The sequence below is a fragment of the Oncorhynchus gorbuscha genome, unplaced genomic scaffold (genome assembly GCF_021184085.1).
Source record: "Oncorhynchus gorbuscha isolate QuinsamMale2020 ecotype Even-year unplaced genomic scaffold, OgorEven_v1.0 Un_scaffold_2179, whole genome shotgun sequence".
NCBI lineage: Eukaryota > Metazoa > Chordata > Actinopteri > Salmoniformes > Salmonidae > Oncorhynchus > Oncorhynchus gorbuscha.
The window spans coordinates 55,805-79,018 of NW_025746754.1; the positions used below are offsets into that span (position 1 = coordinate 55,805).

General features: G+C 40.8%; 1 protein-coding gene across 1 annotated transcript in view; it reads left to right on the forward strand.

The window, feature by feature from the left end:
* Positions 1-23,214, forward strand: part of LOC124025113 — a 76,975-nt gene that overhangs the window by 44,606 nt on the left and 9,155 nt on the right. The window contains exons 2-4 of the mRNA XM_046338779.1: positions 21,286-21,622; positions 21,990-22,087; positions 22,218-22,395. Coding sequence (XP_046194735.1) covers positions 21,286-21,622; positions 21,990-22,087; positions 22,218-22,395 — 613 coding nt within the window. The remainder of the gene's footprint in view (positions 1-21,285; positions 21,623-21,989; positions 22,088-22,217; positions 22,396-23,214) is intronic.

Here is a 23,214-nt window from a genome sequence, read left to right on the forward strand (position 1 = left end):
GTGTTGTTGAGCAGAGAATCAACCAGATTGATTCACAGTCAGTGTTTTTGAGCAGAGAATCAACCAGATTGATTCACAGTCAGTGTTGTTCAGCAGAGAATCAACCAGATTGATTCACAGTCAGTGTTGTTCAGCAGAGAATCAACCAGATTGATTCACAGTCAGTGTTGTTCAGCAGAGAATCAACCAGATTGATTCACAGTCAGTGTTGTTCAGCAGAGAATCAACCAGATTGATTCACAAGTGTTGTTCAGCAGAGAATCAACCAGTTGATTGTTTGAGCAGAGAATCAACCAGATTGATTCACAGTCAGTGTTGTTGGGCAGAGAATCAACCAGTTTGATTCACAGTCAGTGTTGTTGAGCAGAATCAACCAGATTGATTCACAGTCAGTGTTGTTGAGCAGAATCAACCAGATTGATTCACAGTCAGTGTTTTTGAGCAGAGAATCAACCAGATTGATTCACAATCAGTGTTGTTGAGCAGAGAATCAACCAGATTGATTCACAGTCAGTGTTGTTGAGCAGAGAATCAACCAGGTAATCCATGTCCAAGTTATTCAGGTGCATAATAAAATGTTTTTATTCTATTCTTGTTATTCAACTAAAAAATGTTCTCTGAATGAGAACAAGCACATCTCTGAGCGTTATGCATTATTACATCGATTGACTGAATGATGAAGCTGACAGCTTTGTAGTAAAACAGGTTTGGAGTTAATTCCAATTCAATTCCAGTCAATTCAGGAAGTAAATCAAATTCCAATTCCAGCTCTTCATAATTGAAAACCATAGAAGGGAATTGGCATTTTCAGTTGACTTCCTGAATGCTGAATGGCAGTGAGATGCCACCCTCCTTCTCACATCCAGCCTGTTCCTGATATTCTGCTCTACATACAACGCATTCGGGAGGTATTCTGACCTCTTGACTTGTTCCACATTTTGTTATGTTCGTCTTAATCTAAAATGGATTAAATTGGATGTTTTCCTCATCAATCTACACACAACACCCCATAATGACAAAGCAAAGACAGGGTTTTAGAAATGTTTGCAAATGTATTTTATAATTAAAAACTGAAAAATAACATTTACATAAGTATTCAGACCCTTTACTCTGTACTTTGTTGAAGCACCTTTGGCAGCGATTACAGCCTCATGTATTCTTGGGTTTGACACTACAAGCTTGGCACACCTGTATTTTCTCCCATTCTTCTCTGCAGATCCTCTCAACCTCTGTCAGGTTGGATGGGGAGCGTCGCTGCACAGCTATTTTCAGGTCTCTCCAGAGATGTTCGATCGGGTTCAAGTCCAGGCTCTGGCTGGGCCACACAAGGACATTCAGAGACTTGTCCCGAAGCCACTTCTGCGTTGTCCTTTGTCTGTGTGCTTAGGGTTGTTGTTCTGTTGGAAGCTGAACCTTTGCCCCAGTCTGAGGTCCTGAGTGCTCTGGAGCAGATTTTCATCAATTATCTCTCTGTACTTTATTTTTATTTTATTTATTTATTATTGAACCTTTATTTAACTTGGCAAGTCAGTTAAGAACAAATTCTTATTTACAACGGCGGCCAACCAAAAGGCAAAAGGCCTCCTACGGTGGCTGGGATTCAAAACAAGGATACATCCCTAACCAAGGCCCTTCTTCAGTGGCTTCTTCCTTGCTGAGCGTCCTTTCAGGTTATGTTGATATAGGACTCATTTTACTATGGATATAGATATTTTTGTACCTGTTTCCTCCAGCATCTTCACAAGGTCCTTTGCTGTTGTTCTGGGACTGGTTTGCACTTTTCGCACCAACGTATGTTGATCTCTAGGAGACAGAACAAGTCTCCTTCCTGAGCGGTATGGCGGCTGTGTGGTCCCATGGTGTTTATACTTGCATATACTATAGTTTGTCAACAAGACATTTGTGGAGTGGTTGAAAACCGAGTTTTAATGACTCCAACCTAAGTGTATGTAAACATCCCTTGTATAGCCTCCACTCTGTACTGGTACCCCCTGTATATAGTCTCCACATTGACTCTGTACTGGTACCCCCTGTATATAGCCTCCACATGGACATTGTACTGGTACCCCCTGTATATAGCCTCCATATTGACTCTGTACTGGTACCTCCTGTATATAGTCTCCACATTGACTCTGTACTGGTACCCCCTGTATATAGCCTCCACTATGACTCTCTGTCGGTACCCCCTGTATATAGCCTCCACATTGACTCTGTACTGGTACCCCCTGTATATAGTCTCCACATTGACTCTGTACTGGTACCCCCTGTATATAGCCTCCACATTGACTCTGTAGTGGTACCCCCTGTATATAGCCTCCACATTGACTCTGTACTGGTACCCCCTGTATATAGCCTCCACATTGACTCTGTACTGGTACCCCCTGTATATAGCCTCCACATTAACTCTGTACTGGTACCCCCTGGATATAGCCTCCACATTGACTCTGTACTGGTACCCCCTGTATATAGCCTCCACATTGACTCTGTACTGGTACCCCCTGTATATAGCCTCCACATTGACTCTGTACTGGTACCTCCTGTATTTTGTCTCGTTTTAGTTTTTTATTGTGTTACTTTTTTGAACGTTTTATTTTGGTAATATTTTCTTAACACTTGTTTTTCTTATCTACGTTGTTGGTTAAGGGCTTGTCAGTAAGCATTTCACGTTAAGATCCACACCTGTTGTATTCAGCGCATGTGACAAATAATATTTGATTGTAACTAAATATGAAGTATGTCAGTTTCAATGTTACGGTCTTTGATTCAATTATATTTTTGAAACTCAGGCTGTGTGTGTTTATCTGCGTCATTCCTTGATCATTCCTTGTGGTCCTGTAGCTCAGTTGGTGGAGTATAGTGCTTGTTAAACCAGGGTAGTGGGTTTGATTCCTGGGACCACCCATATGTAAAGTGTTTGTACACATGACTGCAAATCCCTTTGGATAAAAGTGTCTGCTAAATGGCAGATATATCCACTGATTATACCAAACATCTGGAGCAACTTCCTAATATGGAGTTGGACCCTCCCCTTTTCCCCTCAGAACAGCCTCAATACGTCGGGGCATGGACTCTACAAGGTGTCGAAAGCATTCCACAGGGATGCTGGCCCATGTTGACTCCAATGCTTCCCACAATTGGGTCAAGTTGGCTGGATGTCCTTTGGGTGCAGTGGGGTCTCCTCAGAGGAGGAAGGGGAGAACCATCGTCCTCAGTTATTTTCAGAAAAATAAAAAAGGTAAAATATTTAAAAGTGGTCCTTTTTAGATAAAACTATACTAAATATAATCACATCACCAAATAATTTATTAAAACATACTATTTTGCATCCTCCTCTGGATACATTGACCACAATACAAAACCTGGGAGGATTATGGTTCTCAAGGCTTCCATAGACTTACACGGGTATTATGACAACTTCCGGAGGACATCCTCCAACCCATCAGAGCTCTTGCAGCATGAACTGACATGATGTCCAACCAATGAAAGGATCAGAGAATGTATCTAGTACTGAAAGCATAAGCTACAGCTAGCTAGCACTGCAATGCAAGCTTTTGGTTTGACTAATTTATTGCCACTGGGACCCTGGTAAGTGCTGCACTGCTTACTGACTGTACACTGTAACTTACTGCATGATTGTAGCAGGTTTACAAACGAGTTAGTTCTATTAGCTCTGTTGACTATGATGTTATTTTAGCTAATATGGTGACAACAATGTAAGCTGTGTGTTTCAGTTATGAAATGGTTTGGCTTGGAAAGGTTTTTTCTCCTGGTGACATACAGCTGATGTGTTGTGCATTGAAGTACAGAAACAAAGGGAGAAGGTGATAAGAGGAGAGCACATAGATGCAAGAAGGAATACAACGTGTCTGTAATGAAAGTGAAACTGTGTTTATGCATGATCAGGGGTGTATTCATTCCGCCGATTCTGTTGACAAACGTTTAAATGGAACAAAACAGGGATAAACATACCTGAATTTGTCCAGTGATATCTCTATTTCAGCTAGATGCAGGCGAGAGTGTGCAAGGCAGTATTGAATGTGTCACTGTCTGTCTATGTGTCACTGTCTGTCATCGCAAAATGTTCTCTCGACCTGTGTGAACCTACATTCTAAACTTTCATTCATAGGCTAGGTTGCTACCTCATGATAGGTATAGGGACAATTAGAGTATCATGTAGTAGCCTAAACCTATTGCTGTTACATTGAACAGGGTGAGTGAAATATGAATGACAGTCGTCCAATATGCTGTAATAGAATTAAGGCCATGCTCATGGAAAAACAAATCGTCCTGCCTCATCTTAAACGGCACAAACCACCACTGTTTGGGTGGTGGACCACTCTTGGTACACATGGGAAACTGTTGAGCTGAAAAAACCCAGCAGCGTTGCAGTTCTTGACACAAACCGGTGCACCTGGCACCTACTACCATACCCCGTGCAAAGTCACTTAAATATTTTGTCTTCCCCATTACCTCTCTAAATGGCACACATGCACAATCCATGTCTCATGTCTCAAGGCTTAAAAATCCTTATTTAACCTGTCTCCCCCCCTTCATCTACACGGATTGAAGTGGATTTAACTAGTGACATCAGTAAGGGATCATAGCTTTAGCCTGGATTCACCTAGTCTTTCTAAGTCATGGAAGGAGCAGGTGTTCTTAATGTTTTGTCTACCCAGTGTAAAGCACTACAGATAATCAAGTGCTATTTGCATGTGATGCGTTTGTTCTGTTGTTTACAGGATGATTTGTATCTTATAGAGCGTGGCTTTAAGGGAATTAGTATGGTCACATGTAGATAAAAAAGAATGTGAAAAATTAACAGAGAAAATGTATATCAACACACTACCTAGTCATATAAGTATTTATTAATCATCTACATTTTCATATTGAGCTTCTACGTCTGTGTACAGGAACGTATTATTTGGAAGATAAAATGTATCAGCTTATTATTAAATAATTATGACGTTCTTTCCAATACAAAAAGTGTTGTCACTATTGTTTCCAAACTGCGTTACCCACTCCAGCCAGCAGATGGCGATGAGCGTCTTTCAGTTGTCTCTTCTTGCGTGACGTATAATGGACTGGACGGACGCTTCTTCAGGGACAACAAGGCGCCAACTCTTTCGACCACCTCGGTAGCTTGCTAGCCAACATAAAACTGAAAGATTGACGCTTTAGACCATGTTAATGTACATTATCTAATCTCAGTGTTTTAAACACAGTTCTGTTGACGTATTAACTGGTTAACTGTAACCTAATTTGCAACGATTTATGCTGAGCCGAGCACTAGGCTATTCGCTAATGCTAACTAGCTAGCTAACATCCCTGACCATGAGCTCACTAAACTACTCATCCCCTGCTAATGAAGAGGAGGTCTGCTGTTTGGAGAAAGACGTTCTGGCGCTGAACATCTGCTGTTTTAATGTACATTAGCTAACCTCAGTGTTTTAAACAAGTTGACGTATCAACTGGTTCAATTTGCAAACGTGTTAAAGATTGATACTGTGCCTAGCACTAGGCTAGACACTAATGCTAGCTAGCTAGCTAACATCCCTGACCATGAGCTCACTAAACTACTCCTCCCTTGCTAAAGAAGAGGGTGTCTGCTGTATGGAGAAAGACTCTTTCAGAATGAAAAAGGAGGAAGAGGAGGCTGTTATAGTGAAAGAAGAGAAAGAACCGTTTAGAGAGGAAGATGATGCTCTCTCAATAAAGGTGAAGGAGGAAGACGTTTTGGGGTGAAAGAGGAAGAGACGGAATATCAGATTAACACCAGTGAGTACTGTCTTCAACAGGGACACAAACTATGCTGTTGTTGAACTAATGTGCGGTTTTAAAGTGTTATTCTACTGAAGTTCTACACTTGAATATGTTGTTCAGTACTGTAGGAATTGTTAAAGGGTCGATATGCAATTGGTTCATATGTTTAAGGGACTTTTCAATTCGATGTATTGAATTCTCCATGTGGTCTACATTAAAGTTCCCCTCATCTAGTATAACAGGCTTTTAAAATTCAATATTGAAGCATAATCTCTACTTAAAATATCAAAGGGACATATTCATGCCTCTTGTAAGACCCTATGATTTTATTAGACGGTTATAAGTTTACTACTCATTTTGATGTTCTCATTTACACAGGAGAGAGACATGACTATGGTGGATCCTCTGGGGAGCCTCAACAACATCCTGATGCTGACGAGGCAGAGAAGAGTCTCTCCAGATCAGAACACCAGATGGTACAGCTTGGTCTGGTCTAGCATACAGCTTTCTCTCTCTGGGTCTGGTCTAGCTCTCTCTGGGTCTGGTCTAGCTCTCTCTGGGTCTGGTCTAGCTCTCTCTGGGTCTGGTCTAGCTCTCTCTGGGTCTGGTCTAGCTCTCTCTGGGTCTGGGCTGGGTTTCTGTAAAGCACTTTATGACAACAGTGACATCAGCATCCAGAGCCAGAGAAGAGTCTCTCCAGATCAGAACACCAGATGGTACAGCTTGGTCTGGTCTAGCAAACAGCTTTCTCTCGCTTGGGGGCTGGGTTTCTGTAAAGCACTTTATGACAACAGTGACATCAGCATCCATAATGATGTGCGTCTGTGTCCCCTCTTTATGGTTACCAGGACAACACTAGCCCTTCCTCCCTCCCGGAGTCCCTGTATCGTGCCTCTCCCGGTAGCACCTTACTGCTGGGTATGAAGAGGTTGTCTGTGCTGCTGGTGGACTGCAGGAAAACAACGGGGCTGAGTGGAACTGTGAGAGGAGGAGAAGAGAAGAAAGGATCAGATTTGACACATCAAAGTAAGTGCTGTAGTTTAGTTTGAACTAATACAATAGATCTGCCCACCGGTATCTGTGACCAGGACAACCAGCAGACGTCGGTTGGTTGACAGGAAGATAGACTGGTGTATATGGATGTTATGAATATCATAACACTGAAAAAGGATTCTGCCAATGAAAAGAGAGAAACCAATAGACCATATAAAACCTTGATGAAAGTTAGCTTTGGAGAGAAAGTTTCAAGATGATCCAATGTAAGGTGCTTTTTTTACAAAAACTTTTCCTTAAAACATTATGGATGTTACATTGCCTGTCCCAGTCAAACCCCCTATCTTTACAAGACTGTAGAACAGGCAAACTAAACTCAAGACTTTGGTAATTAATTAACTAGTACTGAAGAAAAGCTGTGATCAGGCTGCCCACTCAAACAAAAGCTTCAAACTGTAACCATTGCTGGCGACCTGGTTCAGGTTATCAATCAACCTACCAGGGTAGTGGCAAACAGTAGAGGAATTAAATCATCAACATGGTTTGATCATATCTTTACTAATGCTGCAGAAATGGGTTTTAAAGCAGCATCCAGATCCATCAGATGTAGTGATCACAATATAGGAGCCATGTCTAGGAAAACCACCGTTAAAAGGCTGGGACTAATATTGTGTATAAGAGGTCATACAATTTTATGTAGTGATTCCTATGTTATTGATGTAAATAATATTTGTTGGTCTGTGGTGTGTAATGATGAGCAACCAGACGCTGCCCTTGACACATTTGAAGCTGCTTATCCCAGTTACTAATAAGCAGCACCCATTAAGAAAATGACTGTAAAAACTGGGATTGATGAGGAATTAAAAAATGGTATTATGAAGAGGGAGGCAAAAGAGATGGCAAATAGGTCTGGCTGTATAACTGATTGGCAAATGTATTGCAAATTGAGACATCATTTAATAAACTGAATAAAAAGAAGAAACTACACAATGAACCAAAGATAAATGACATGAAGAATGAAACTTATTGCTCAATGAAAGTCTATATCTAACAGAAGTGGGTGAAACGAACTTACCACCCTAACAACCAAACAATGAACAGGTGAAAACAATTAGACAAAACCAAACGAAAAAGGATCGGTGGCAGCTAGTAGACCGGCGACGACAACCGCCGAGCGGCACCCGAACGGGGAGGGGAGCCACCTTCGGTAATATTCGTGACACCTATTGCAAATTGAGAAATAATGTGACTAAACTCAATATAAAGAATAAACTACACTATGAAACAAAGATAAATGACATGAAGAAGGATAGTAAAAATCTTTGGAGCATCTTCAATGAAATTTTGCGCAAATAAAATCAACAATGACAAGTCACTGGTGTCTGACAACGTGGATGGAAAATTGAGGATGATAGCAGCCGATATTGCCATTCCTATTTGCCTTGTCTTTAATTTAAGCCTACTAGAAAGTGTGTGCCCTCAGGCCTGGAGGGAAGCTAAAGTCATTCCACTACCCAAGAATAGTAAAGCTCCCTTTACTGGCTTAAATAGCCGACCAATCAGCCTTAAATAGCCGACCAATCAGCCTGTTACCAACCATTACAATTTTGGAAAAAATATATTTGACCTGATACAAAGTAAACAAATATAGACGTTCAGCTTATAGGGAAGTTCATTCAACTAGCACAGCACTTACAAATGACTGATTGGCTGAGAGACATTGATGATAAAAATGGCTTTACACCTCCTGCTATATTGTGGATAAAGAGTTTTTCTTTTAAAATATAACCTTTATTTAACTAGGCAAGTCAGTTATAAACAAATTCTTTTTTTCAATGATGGCCTAGGACTGCCTTGTTCAGGGGCAGAACGACAGAGTTTTTACCTTGTCAGCTCAGGGTTTCGATCCAGCAATCTTTCGGTTACTGGCCTACCGCTCTAACCACTAGGCTACCTGCCGCCCCAGAGCTACCTGTCTAACAGGACACAGAGAGTGTTCTTTAATGGAAGCTTGTACAACAAAATCAAGTTTGAATCAGGAATTCCCCAGGGCAGCTGTTTGGCACCTACTTTTTAAATCTTTACCAACAACATGCCAATGACATTTGAGTAAAGCCAGTGAGTCTATGTATGCTGACTCAACACTGTACATGTCAGCTACTACATCGACTGAAATGACTTCAACACTTAACATAGAGCTGCAGTTAGTATCAGAATGGGTGTCAAGGAATAAGTTAATCCTAAATATTTCTGATTACCTTAAAACCTCTTGGTGTTAGGGGGCACTATTTTCATTTTTGGAAAAAAAACGTCCCCGTTTTAAACGGGATATTTTGTCAGTAAAAGATACTAGAATATGCATATAATTGACAGCTTTGGATAGAAAACACTCTAATGTTTCCAAAACTGTAAAGATATTGTCTGTGAGTATAACAGAACTGATGTTGCAGGTGAAAGCCTGAGGAAAATCCAATCCGGAAGTGCCCCAGGTTTTGAAAGCGCTGTGTTCCAATGACTCCCTATATGGCTTTGAATGTACCATCAACAAGCTTATGCTTTCTACGTATTCCCCAAGGTGTCTACAGCATTGTGACGTAGTTTTACGCATTTCTATTGAAGAATAGCCGTATGGGGGCACATTGCGTAAGTGGTCACATGGTGGCTCCGAGAGAGATTCTCGCGTAAAGTGCAGAGGTAGCTATTACTCCAATCGGTCCTTGAGAAAAAGGAATTGTCCCGACGGATATATTATCAAATAGATATTAGAAAAACACATTGAGGATTGATTCTAAACAACGTTTGCCATGTTTTTGTCGATATTATGGAGCTAATTTGGAATATTTTTCGGAATTGTGACTGCAATTTCCGGGCGATTTCTCAGCCAAACGTGAAGAACAGAGCTATTTCGCCTACAAAAATAATATTTTGGGAAAAAATGAACTTTGGCTGTCTACCTGGGAGTCTCGTGAGTGAAAACATCCGAAGTTCAAAGGTAAACGATTTAATTTGATTGCTTTTCTGATTTTCGTGACAAGTTTGCCTGCTGCTAGCAAGGCATAATGCTATGCTAGGCTATGATAAACTTACACAGACGCTTGTCTAGCGTTGGCTGTAAAGCATATTTTGAAAATCTGAGATGACAGGGTGATTAACAAAAGGCTAAGCTATGTTCCAATATATTTCACTTGTGATTTTCATGAATAGGAATATTTTCTAGGAAGATTTATGTCCGTTGCGTTATGCTAATTAGTGTCAGATGATGGTAACGGTCCCGTTCACGGGCTGGGTGTCACTACAGGTTAAGTTACATGGCCTACTATGCTAATTCTGTAGCGGTATTGTTAGAGGGGGCTAAATAAATATTTTGTTGGTGTGCCAGGCAGGTATTAACCCTAGTTATTAAACTTAGTTATTACCTATTATAACATTATTATTATAAAATATTATTAAAACCGAAAGGATGAGAGTAGAATAGATAGAGTAGCGCTTCCAGACACATTCTAAACAGGATGTCTTAAAGGAGGACTGTAGCATCTAATGATGAAACATTAAAGGAGGACTGTAGCATCTAATGAAAACATTATGGAGTCTTAAAGGAGGACTGTAATTTTGAAACATTATGGAGTCTTAAAGGAGGACTGTAGCATCTAATGATGAAACATTATGGAGTCTTAAAGGAGGACTGTAGCATCTAATGATGAAACATTATGGAGTCTTAAGCTTTAATTTGTGGCATTGCACTTGTGAATGCATGAAAGTTAAATATTTCAAAAAATATATATATATATTTTGCACTCTGCAATTTCACCGGATTTTGTTGAAATGTTCCGCTAGCGGAATCCCTAGCCATAACAGGTTTTAATGTGTTTGAGCCAATCAGTTTTGTTGTGACAAGGTAGGGGTGGTATACAGAAGATAGCCCTATTGGGTAAAAGACAAAGTCCATATTATGTCAAGAGCAGCTCAAATAAGCAAAGAGAAACAACAGTCCATCATTACTTTAAGGACCACCACAAGAATGGAAGTTCCAGAGTTACTTCTGATGCATAAGTTCATTAGAGTTACCAGCCTTAGAAATTGCAGCCCAAATAAATGCTTCACAAAGTTCAAGTAACAGACACATCTCAACATCATCGGTTCAGAGGAGACTGCGTGAATCAGGCCTTCATGGTCCAATTGCTGCAAGGAAACCACTACTAAAGGACACCAATAAGAAGAAGAGACTTGCTTGGGCCAAGAAACACGAGCAATGGACATTAGACCGGTGGATATCTGTCCTCTGGTCTGATGAGTCCAAATTTGAGATTTTTGAATCCGAGCGTCATGTCTTTGTGAGACGAGGAGTAGATGAACAGATTATCTCCGCATGTGTGGTTCCCACCGTGAAGCATGGAGGAGGAGATGTGATGGTGTGCGGGTGCTTTGCTGTTGACAATGTCATTGATTTATTTATTCAAGTCACACTTAACCAGCATGGCTTCCACACCATTCTACAGCTATATGCCATCCCATCTGGTTTGGGCTTAGTCCCACTGTTATTTGATTTTCAACAGGACAATGACCCAACACACCTCCAGGCTGTGTAAGAGGTATTTGACCAAGAAGGAGAGTAATGGAGTGCTGCATCAGATGACCTGGCCTACACAATCCCCCAACCCAACCTCACTCATCCATTTCCAGTAAGTAATTTTTGGTAAATCAAGAGGGTTTGGGATGAGTTGGATCGCAGAGGTGAAGGGAAGCGGCCTACAAGTTCTCAGCATATGTGGGAATGCCTACAAGACTGTTGGAAAATAATTCCAGGTGAAGCTGTTTGAGAGAAAGCAAGGGTGGCAACTTTTGAAGAATAAAATATATATTTTGATTTAACACTTGTGGTTACTACATGATTCCATATGTTTTTTAATAATTTTGATGTCTTTATTATTCTACAATGTAGAAAATAGTAAAAAATAAAGAAAAGCCCTTGAATGAGTAGGTGAGTCCAAACTTTTGACTGGTTCAGCTCCAGTGGACATTCCTGCAGTCAGCATGCCAATTGCCCGCTCCCTCAGAGATCTGTGGCATTGTTGTGTGAACAAACTGCACATTTTTGATGTAGCCTTTTATTATCCCCAGCACAAGGTGCACCTGTGTAATAAGCAAGCTGTTCAATCAGCTTCTTGATATGCCTCACCTGTCAGGTGGATGGATTATCTTGGCAAAGAATACATGTTGACTAACAGGGATGTGTAAAATTCTGCAATATTTTTTGTTCAGCTCATGAACCATCCAACACTTTACATGTTGTGTTTATATTTTTGTTTTTTGTTGTTACTATCAGTTTTAGGAACATTTACCCAAAATATGACATCAGCGATAATCAAAATGTTGAAAATCTGTGAATGTCTAAATAAGAAATTGGTCCAATTAAACAGCAATGTGTCGAACCCTTTCAACAACGGGGAGATGTTACTGATGTGCTTTGTATCTGCGACGTAAAAACTAGTTTTGGTCTTCCACACAAAATGACTTCTTTAGTTATTTTATGTTTAAGGAAGTGTGTAGGTCACATTCTGTATCATACAGCTATGAAAGTTATATATTTAGAACCACCTGTTCAATTGGAATCCAGCGACGTCTGTGTCTTCAGTGTCCTATAACTGTCTAGTTTTTTGTGTTCTGACTTGTAAAACAGGATGAATAAGTAATGTAAACATAGCAGTAATTACCATGAAGCTCTACATTTGTTTTAAAATCACACTAAGATTGTTAAACTGGCCTCAGGTTATTGAGAGATCTGATTTAGGATTTACCCTCGTAGCAAGGTTGTTTTATCATGTGCTTTCAGAGGAACCAGACTCAGCCAGGCCAGGGACGTCCAAACCAGCAAGACGACACCAGTGCTCCCAGTGTGAAAAGAGTTTTAAACAGAAAGCACAACTGAAAACACACAAGAGAATACACACAGGGAGAAGCCTTACCACTGCTCCCAGTGTGGAAAGTGTTTCTCTGTTTGCTCCCATAAAAGTGTTTCACACCCGAAACAACATGAGAGGATACACACAGGGGAGAAGCCTTACCACTGCTCCCAATGTGGAAAGTGTTTCAAGCGGTCGGGGGAGCTGAAACAGCATGAGAGAATACACACAGGAGAGAAGCCTTACCACTGCTCCCAGTGTGGAAAGTGTTTTGCCCGTTCGGGGGATCTGAAACTACACGAGAGAATAATACACACAGGAGAGAAGCCTTACCACTGCTCCCAATGTGGAAAGTGTTTCAACCATTCGGGGGATCTGAAACGACACGAGAGAATACACACAGGAGAGAAGCCTTACCACTGCTCCCAATGTGGAAAGTGTTTCAACCAGAGTGGACACCTGAAACAACATGAGAGAATACACATAGGGCAGAAGCCTTACTACTCCTCCCAAAGTGCAAAGCTTTTGCCCATTTAGAAAGCCTGAAAGAACACATTAGACTACACACAGAGGAGAAGGCTTAGAAAAGCTCAGACTGTGGGAAAACATATTACTCATAACAGTCATTTAAACGTCATTAGAGAATCCACACAGGAGAGAGAAATTACTTCTCTTAGCGTGTATGTTGATATTTTACATCACATTGACTTAACATTCATCAGAGAACATACACAGTGCTCCTGTTGTATTATATTGTTGACTGACAATGTGTTTACCTGTCTTTACCATATGTAATTAAATGGTACAGGGTATACTCTACTGTATATAGCCTCCACATTGACTCTATGTAGTATACTCAAACATATATATTTGTATGTTTTTATTTATTATTATGATTTTATTTAAAAACATGAATTGAATATGGAGTATGTCAGTTTGAATATAAAGGAGATCAGATTCCATGTGTTTAAATGGTCCTTTTTTAAACTCTCTGTGTTTATCTGGGTGTGTCATTCCTCCAGCACTACAGATAATCAAGTGATATTTGGATGTGATGCATTAGTTCCATTGTTGACATTTGCATTGTTGGCCCACTGATGATTTAATGAAATGAAAATGTTCAGACTCTGTAATGGAAAATGTTAATTGTATGTGTCCACATATCTGAGTATGTGACTAACCTTGTGAAACTGTCCTATTATAAGCTCCTGTTCTTGGGAGTATCATCCTGTGTTGCAAACCAATTTGCACCTGTGTCCTTGTATGAATAAAGTCCCGCCCAGGAACAGGAAACTATAAAGATATGTGCTAATCACTCAATGCTTCAGTAATTCAGACTGTCTCCACTGCGCTGTGTAACTCTGTTATTCTCTCTGAGCTCAGAAATAAAGAATCTTGGTTTGACTTGGACTCCAGCAGATCCTTATTTTATAATATCCACCACAACTCTCCCAAGGATTGCTGTTTATCATTGTCTCAAAGAAGAGTTCCTCGTTCCACTTTCCTGGGGGAATTTACAAGCCTCCCACTGATTGAATAAACATTGTTTCCACAGGTAACATTTTGTGTTTCACCCAACCAGCAACCTAAATCCAATGACAGGTGACATTTTGTGTTGATTTCGTGTTGAATTCACTTTAGTTGACGAATCAAAGAAATGTAAATACAAACTAGATGTTGAACTGATGTCTGTGCCCAGTGGGCTGGTTTGAATAAGCAGCAGGTGTTGGATCGATATCCCCCTTAGTAGCTAAGTTTCCATGTCATTTGAGACAGATTTTCATGTGAATATTCAAAAATCTGCATAAAACAATATATACATTTTCCCACCAGAAATGTTTCTATCAAACAGACTCATTGCAGATTAAAGGCTTTGCGTGACAAATAAATAACTTTTGCTGTTAAATTCACAATGGTTTCCATCGCATTTTCAACTCTACTGATGGTTTAACAAAACTGTTGCATTATATAGCAAAAATGATCTTGTCCCGTCCCGTGCACTGTAGCCAGCAGCTAACAGATACAGTGTTGGTAGGCTACCTACATGATGAGATTATTATGGATGAGAGCAATATTATTTTATTTGTCAAATGGCAGCCAAGCATCGATCATCATGTCACCAGAATAAGACCGTCAAAATGTATTGGAAAGGAGCATCAAGCTCATCACGTGCACTTTCACCACCCTGTGAAGTTCATAACTTATTTCATCTGTAGCCTAATAAACTGCATGGGTTCCCAAGTCGTAGTGGGAGGACCACACAACATATCATCACGTGACACCAAGTTAACTAAGATGTGATGGTTATGATATAAATATTTGCTCATAAAGGAGTTTCCACCTCCATTTCTCGCTTATACATTTTTACTGACACAAAAAGTCCCCACCATGTCAAACGAACTAACATATAGTTTGTCGGCTTTTATAAAATTGTTCAGGCATATCCTGTTTCCATCAGCCCGGTCATTACTTTTGAAATGGTTGGATCAATATCCACCTTCATGATATGGATGAAGCCTGATTTGGAATGTCTGAGTAGTTCTATATGATGTCATAATTCACCCCTCTGATAATCAAGTGATATTTGGAATGTCTGAGTAGTTCTATATGATGTCATAATTCACCCCTCTGATAATCAAGTGATATTTGGAATGTCTGAGTAGTTCTATATGATGTCATAATACACCCCTCTGATAGTGATACATTTGCTCCATTGTTTCCATGTCAGTTGGTTTCCCACTCTGATGATTTATATCTGACAGAGGGGCTTTAAATGAATAGTATGGTGACATCTTAGTGTGTCTTGAAGTAAATAGGATTATTAATCATAAACTCCTATAGCAACAATACAATGCAGCTTTGACATCAAGAAGAGAATGGGCTGATGGGTGGTGGTGCTACTCTGAAGGTAAGGCTGTCCAATATGAATGTTCAATACACACAATAGGTCAGTAGCCAGTTAGCTAGCTGTACAGTCCTATATGAATTTTCAATACACACAATACTTTGACTGGGGAGGTGATGTACCACAGTCAAAGTCCTGCAATAAGAGCTAAGAGACAAATATTTGTGTAAACTATACATTGTTGTGTTCTGTATTTGTCACTGAGATGGCTGATATCCCATTTTATAGGGTCACTCCACAGTTAAGGCTGACCAGTGCCTATACAAAGTCTACACTTTGTCAGGATCAAAAGAGATATGAAAAGAGCAAACTCCCCAGTCCCTGCCGGTGACAAGCATACCCATAACATGATGCTGCCACCACAATAGTTAATGTGTGGTCTATCTCCAGGTCATCAGACTGTTAAATAGTCACCTCTAGCCGGCCTCCGCCCAGTACCCTGCCCTGAACTTTAGTCACTGTTACTAGCCGTCTACCACCCAGTACTCCACCCTGTATTCTAGTCAAGGCTCATCCTATATAACTACTACTGTACACACCTTTTATATTCATATACGGTCCATAATGTCTAGATACATCAACATATACATTGTAAACCAACTGTATATATTTATATTCCAGACTCTGACATTCCTCCTTCTACCATTTCTATATTTCTAAATCCTTCAAATAAATTGTAGGGAAAATAATTAGGTTACACAAATGACTATTTCCAAACAAAGATAATAGACAAGTAGAATGGGAGAGGTTTCTTATACTATCTTTACTTACTCAGTGAAGAGACTCCAGGGATGGTGATGAAGGCTGTAGGAATGAAGATCAGACAGTGAAGAGACTCCAGGGATGGTGATGAAGGCTGTAGGAATGAAGATCAGACAGTGAAGAGACTCCAGGGATGGTGATGAAGGCTGTAGGAATGAAGATCAGACAGTGAAGAGACTCCAGGGACAGAGATGAAGGCTGTAGGAATGAAGATCAGACAGCAATACTGGTCCTGTGGTCAGGTGGGGGAGTGGTAGATCCAGCCAATGATTGTGAGGAAGCATGCGGGGAACAGGCTCCTTTCTACTATCATTCTGGGGTCTGGATACATGCCAACAAAGACTAAAACTGCTTCAAACAATGGGAGTGGCTACCATTGACCACCACACTTTCTTTCATAACCAGGAAGCCCATGTTGAGCCATCAGTGTTCCCACTATGGAGGAGGGAGCAGGAAGCCGTCATCCAGTCTCTCAAGGACAAAGGTGCAGCACTGGTGTTAGTAGCTGATGACAGAAGTGACAGCCTGGACACAAAACAAAGTTTGACACGATCAGTGTTGTTGAGCAGAGAATCAACCAGATTGATTCACGATCATTGTTGTTGAGCAGAGAATCAACCAGGTTGTTGAAGTTATTCAGGTACATAATACATTTTATTTGTTTAATTCTGTTTTATTCAATTAGAATAATTTACTCTGAATGAGAACAATCACATCTGTGAGCTTTATGCATTATAACATCGATTGACTAAATGATGACGCTGAGAGCTTTGTAGTAAAACCAGGGTTGGAGTCAATTCCATTTAATTTCCAGTCAATTCAGAAAGTAAACCAAATTCCACATTTTCCTCATTGAAAACCATAGAAGAGAATTGGAATTTTCAGTTTACTTCCTGAATTTACTGGAATATTCTGAAATTGATTCAATTGGGAGGTTTTCCTCATGAATCTGCACAACAACACCCTATAATGACGAAGCAAAAACAGGATTTTAGAAATGTTTGCAAATGCATTTAAATATTAAACTGAAATATCACATTTAAATAAGTATTCAGAACCTTAACTCAGTGCTTTGTTGAAGCACTTTTGGCAGTGATTATAGCCTCAAGCCACCTTGGGTATGACACTACAATCTTGGCACCCCTGTATTTGTGGAGTTTCTCCCATTCTTCTTTGCAGATCCTCTCAAGATCTGTCAGGTTGGATGGAGAGCGTCACTGCGCAGCTATTTTCAGGTTTTCTTCAGAGTTGTTCGATCGGGTTCAAATCCGGGCTCTGGCTGGGCCACTCAAGGACATTCAGAGACTTGTCCCAAAGCCACTTCTATGTTGTCTTCGCTGTGTGCTTAGGGTCGTTGTCCTGTTGGAAGGTGAACCTTTGCCCCAGTTTGAGGTCCTGAGTGCTCTTGAGCAGGTTTTCATCAATTATCTCTCTGTACTTTGCTCCGTTCATCTTTCCCTCGATCCTGACTAGTCTCCCAGTCCCTGCCGCTGAAAAACATCCCTACACCATGATGCTGCCACCACCACTCTTCACCGTAGGGATGGTGCCAGGTTTCCTCCAGACCTGACGCTTGGCATTCAGACCAAAGAGTTTAATCTTGGTTTCATCAGATCAGAGACTCACGTCTGTAGCCATCAATTGCTTTGAAAGGCTGGTCATGGCTCACACCCCACCATTATCCAAGAAACCCTGGACCCACTCTAATTTGCATACCGCCCCAACAGATCCACAAATGATGCAATCTCTATTGCACTCAACACTGCCCTTTCACATCTGGACAAAAGGAATACCTATGTACAGTCGTGGCCAAACTTTTTGAGAATGATACAAATATAAATGTTCACAGTGTGCTGCCTCCATTTGTATGACGGCAATTTGAAGATACTCCAGAATCTTATGAAGGGTGATCAGATGAATTGCAATTAATTGCAAAGTCCCAAATTTGCCATTCAAATGAACTGAATCCCCCAAAAACTTTTCCACTGCATTTCAGCCCTGCCACAAAAGGACCAGCTGACATCATGTCAGTGATTCTCTCGTTAACACAGGTGTGAGTGTTGACGGGGACAAAGCTGGAGACTCTGTCATGCTGATTGAGTTCGAATTTTGTATTTTTTATTTTATTTTTTACCTTTATTTAAAACTAGTTAAGAACAAATTCTTCCAGAATAACAGACTGGAAGCTTCAAACGGAGGGTGGTGCTTGGAATCATTGTTCTTCCTCTGTCAACGATGGTTACCTGCAAGGAAACACGTGCCGTCATCATTGCTTTGCACAAAAAGGGTTTCACAGGCAAGGATATTGCGGCCAGTAAGATTGCACCTAAATCAACCATTTATCGGATCATCAAGAACTTCAAGGAGAGCGGTTCAATTGTTGTGAAGAAGGCTTCAGGGTGCCCAAGAAAGTCCAGCAAGCTCCAGGACTGGCTCCTAAAGTTGATTCAGCTGCGGGATCGGGGCACCATCAGTACAGAGCTTGCTCAGGAATGGCAGCAGGCAGGTGTGAGGGCATCTGCACGCACAGTGAGGCGAAGACTTTTGGAGGATGGCCTGTTGTCAAGAAGGGCAGCAAAGAAGCCACTTCTCTCCAGGAAAAATATCAGGGACAGACTGATATTTTGCAAAAGGTACAGGGATTGGACTGCTGATGACTGGACTGCTGAGGACTGGACTGCTGAGGACTGGACTGCTGAGGACTGGACTGCTGAGGACTGGACTGCTGAGGACTGGACTGCTGAGGACTGGGGTAAAGTCATTTTCCCTGATGAATCCCCTTTCCTATTGTTTGGGGCATCCGGAAAAAACTTGTCTGGAGAAGACAAGGTGAGCGCTACCATCAGTCCTGTGTCATGCCAACAGTAAAGCAACCTGAGACCATTCAAGTGTGGGGTTGCTTCTCAGCCAAGGGAGTGGGCTCACTCACAATTTTTACTCAGAACACAGCCATGAATAAAGAATGGTACCAACACATCCTCCGAGAGCAACTTCTCCCAACTATCCAGGAACAGTTTGGTGATGAACAATGGCTTTTCCAGCATGATGGAGCACTTTGCCATAAGGCAAAAGTGATATCTAAGTGGCTCAGGGAACAAAACATAAATATTTAGGGTCCACGGTCAGGAAACTCCCCAGACCTTAATCCCATTGAGCATATTGGTGTTCAATCCTCAAGAGGCGGGTGGACAAACGAAAACCCACAAATTCTGACAAACTCCAAGCATTGATTATGCAATAATGGGCTGCCATCAGTCAGGATGTGGCCCAGAAGTTAATTGACAGCATGCCAGGGCGGATTGCAGAGGTCTTGAAAAAGAAGGGTGAACACTGCAAATATTGACTCTTTGCATCAACTTCATGTAATTGCCAATAAAAGCCTTTGACACTTATGAAATGCTTGTAATTATACTTCAATATTCCATAGTAACAAAAAAGTATATTTCATAATAAAAGTCGTAATACAAATATCATCTCAGTGAATTCATGACATGTGAACGAACAAGCCTTTTCATACGTTATAATATGGCTATACAGTGGGGAGAACAAGTATTTGACACACTGCCGATTTTGCAGGTTTTCCTACTTACAAAGCATGTAGAGGTCTGTAATTTTTTATCATAGATACACTTCAACCGTGAGAGACGGAATCTAAAACAAAAATCCAGAAAATCACATTTAATGATTTTTAAGTATTTGATTTGCATTTTATTGAGACCCAGAGTTACTTCTGCTGCAGAGGATAAGTTCATTAGAGTTTCCAGCCTCAGAAAATGCTGCCCAAATAAATGTTTCACAGAGTTGAACTAACAGACACATCTCAATATCAACTGTTCAGAGGAGACTGTGTGAATCAGGCCTTCATGGTCGAATTGCTGCAAAGAAACCACTACTCAAGGACACCAAAAAGAAGAAGAGACTTGCTTGGGCCAAGAAACACGAGCAAACCTTCACATTGACTCTGTACTGGTACCTCCTGTATATAGCCTCCACATTGACTCTGTACCGGTACCCCCTGTATATAACCTCCACATTGACTCTGTACCGGTACCCCCTGTATATAGCCTCCACATTGACTCTGTACTGGTACCCCCTGTATATAGCCTCAACATTGACTCTGTAGCCACGGTATAGTTTTTTTATCATTTAACTTTTTTTCTTACCTCTTATTTTTCTTAACTACATTGTTGGTTAAGGGCTTGTCAGTAAGAATTTCACGGTAATGTCTACACCTGTTGTAGCTTTGTAGCGTAGCTTTAAGGGAATAGTATGGTCACATCTAGATATAAATTAACAGAGTAAATGTGTATAAACACACTTCCTATTCATGGAAGTATTTATTCATCATCTACATATTCATATTACGCTTCTACGTCTGTGTACAGGAAAGTATTAGTTGTAAGACATAAGAGAAAATGTATCAGCTTATTGTTAAATTATTATGACGTTGTAAGTCGCTCTGGATAAGAGCGTCTGCTAAATGACTTAAATGTAAATGTAAATGTAACGTTCTTTCCAATACAAAAAGTGTAGTAACTATTGTTTCCAAACTGCGTTACCCACTCCAGCCAGCAGATGGCGATGAGCGTCTTTCAGGTGACTCTTCTTGCGTGACGTATAATGGACTGGACGGACGATTCTTCAGGAACAACAACACGGATACTATTTCAACCACCTGGGTAGCTTGCTAGACAAGGTAAAACTTAAAGATTGACGTTTTAGGCCATGTTAATATACATTAGCTAATCGCAGTGTTTAAAACACATTTCAGTTGACGTTAACTTGAACCTAATGTGCTTGTTCAATTTGCAAATGTGTTAAAGATTGATACTGAGCCTAGCACTAGGCTATTCGCTAATGCTAACTAGCTAGCTAACATCCCTGACCATGAGCTCATTAAACTACTCATCCCCTGCTAAAGAAGTGGATGTCTGCTGTCCGGAGAAAGAAGCTCTGGCGCTGAACATTGTCGTGAAAGACGAAGAGGAGGATATTACAGTGAAAGGAGAGAAAGAAGCTCTGCCGCTGAACATTGTCGTGAAAGACGAAGAGGAGGATATTACAGTGAAAGGAGAGAAAGAAGCTCTGCCGCTGAACATTGTCGTGAAAGACGAAGAGGAGGATATTACAGTGAAAGGAGAGAAAGAACCTTTCAGAATGAAAAAGGAGGAAGAGGAGGCTGTTATAGGGAAAGAAGAGAAAGCATACTCTTCCTCTCTAAAAGGTTCTATCACAGTAAAGGTGAAGGAGGAAGACGTTTTGGGAGTGAAAGAGGAGGAGACAGAATATCAGATTAATAGCAGTGAGTACTGTCTTAAAAACAGGGGCACAAACTATGCAGTTGTTGAATTAATGTGTGGTTTTTAAGGGGCATTCTACTTAGGTTATTCACTTCAATGTGATGTTCAGTACTATATCAATTGTTAAAGGGTCAATCTGCCATTGCTACATATATTTTTGGGACTGTTAAATGAGATTTAATTATATATAACAGGCTTTCAAAATGTAATAATGGAGCATAATTTATACTTAAAATATCAAAGGGACACAAGGCACCCAATTAATTTAGAGATATTAATGCCTCTGATAAGACCCTATGACTGTAATAGACAGTAATAATTGATGATGGTAATAAGTTCACCATCTGTTTGATGTTCTCGTTCAAACAGGAGAGAGACATGACTATCGTGGATCCTCTGGGGAGCCTCAACAACATCCTGATGCTGACGAGACAGAGAAGAGTCTCTCCAGATCAGACCACCAGATGGTACAGCTTGGTCTGGTCTAGCATACAGCTTGCTCTATCGGGGGCTGGGTTTCTGTAAGGCACTTTATGACAACAGTGACATCAGCATCCATAATGATATATGTCTGTGTCCCCTCTTTATGGTTACCAGGACAACGCTAGCCCTTCCTCCCTCCCGGAGTCCCCGTGTCGTGCCTCTCCCGGTAGCACCTTACTGCTGGGTATGAAGAGGTTGTCTGTGCTGCTGGTGGACTGCAGGAAAACAACAGGGCTGAGTGGAACTGTGAGAGGAGGAGAAGAGAAGAAAGGATCAGATTTGACACATCAAAGTAAGTGCTGTAATTTAGTTTGAACAAATTAAATAGATCTGGTATCTGTTACCAGGACAACCAGCAGAGTTCTGTTAGTTGACATGAAGATGGACTGGTATCTGTTACCAGGACAACCAGCAGAGTTCTGTTAGTTGACAGGAAGATAGACTGGTGTATATATCACTGAGATATTCGCCAGGGGCAACACAGGTTCATCCACAGATTCTGAAAAGAGAATAACCCTGTAAGACAAAACAAATCCTGTGAGTGTGGCTAGTAGTGTGTGACTTTTCTTTTAGCATGGGATCTCCGGTTCCGGTTGGAGCGAGTGGTCGCATCTGCACTTCGCTCCCGCGGGTAGTATAACTTTTTCATTATATTTCATTATATCACAACGGTTTGATTTGTCTAATCTTAGCAATTTCTTCTCAGCTAGCTACATAGCCGTCTTTGTATCAAAGATAATTGCGTAATTATCGTATTTCGCCGTCCTAACGTAGTCTTCACTAGCCAGCTAGCTAACGTCCACTGATTAGCTGCACTGGAGAAACTATTACACTCAACTGAACGACTTGATTAGTGTAGTGTTAGCTAGCTACATAGCTGCCTTTGCTGTCTTCGTATCATCGTATCCAAGATAATTGTGTTGTTTAGGTTTAGAGTGTGTAGTCTTAGAGTGATTATCTTAATTTACCGAGGTTAGCTAGCCAGCTATTTGTTGTCCTTAACGTAGGTGACTCTGCTAGCTAGCCAACGCTAGCCAACGTCTTCTGTATAGAACTCAACTACCCGGTCGCATTCACAGGTAGTATCACATTTTCACTTCATTTCATTACA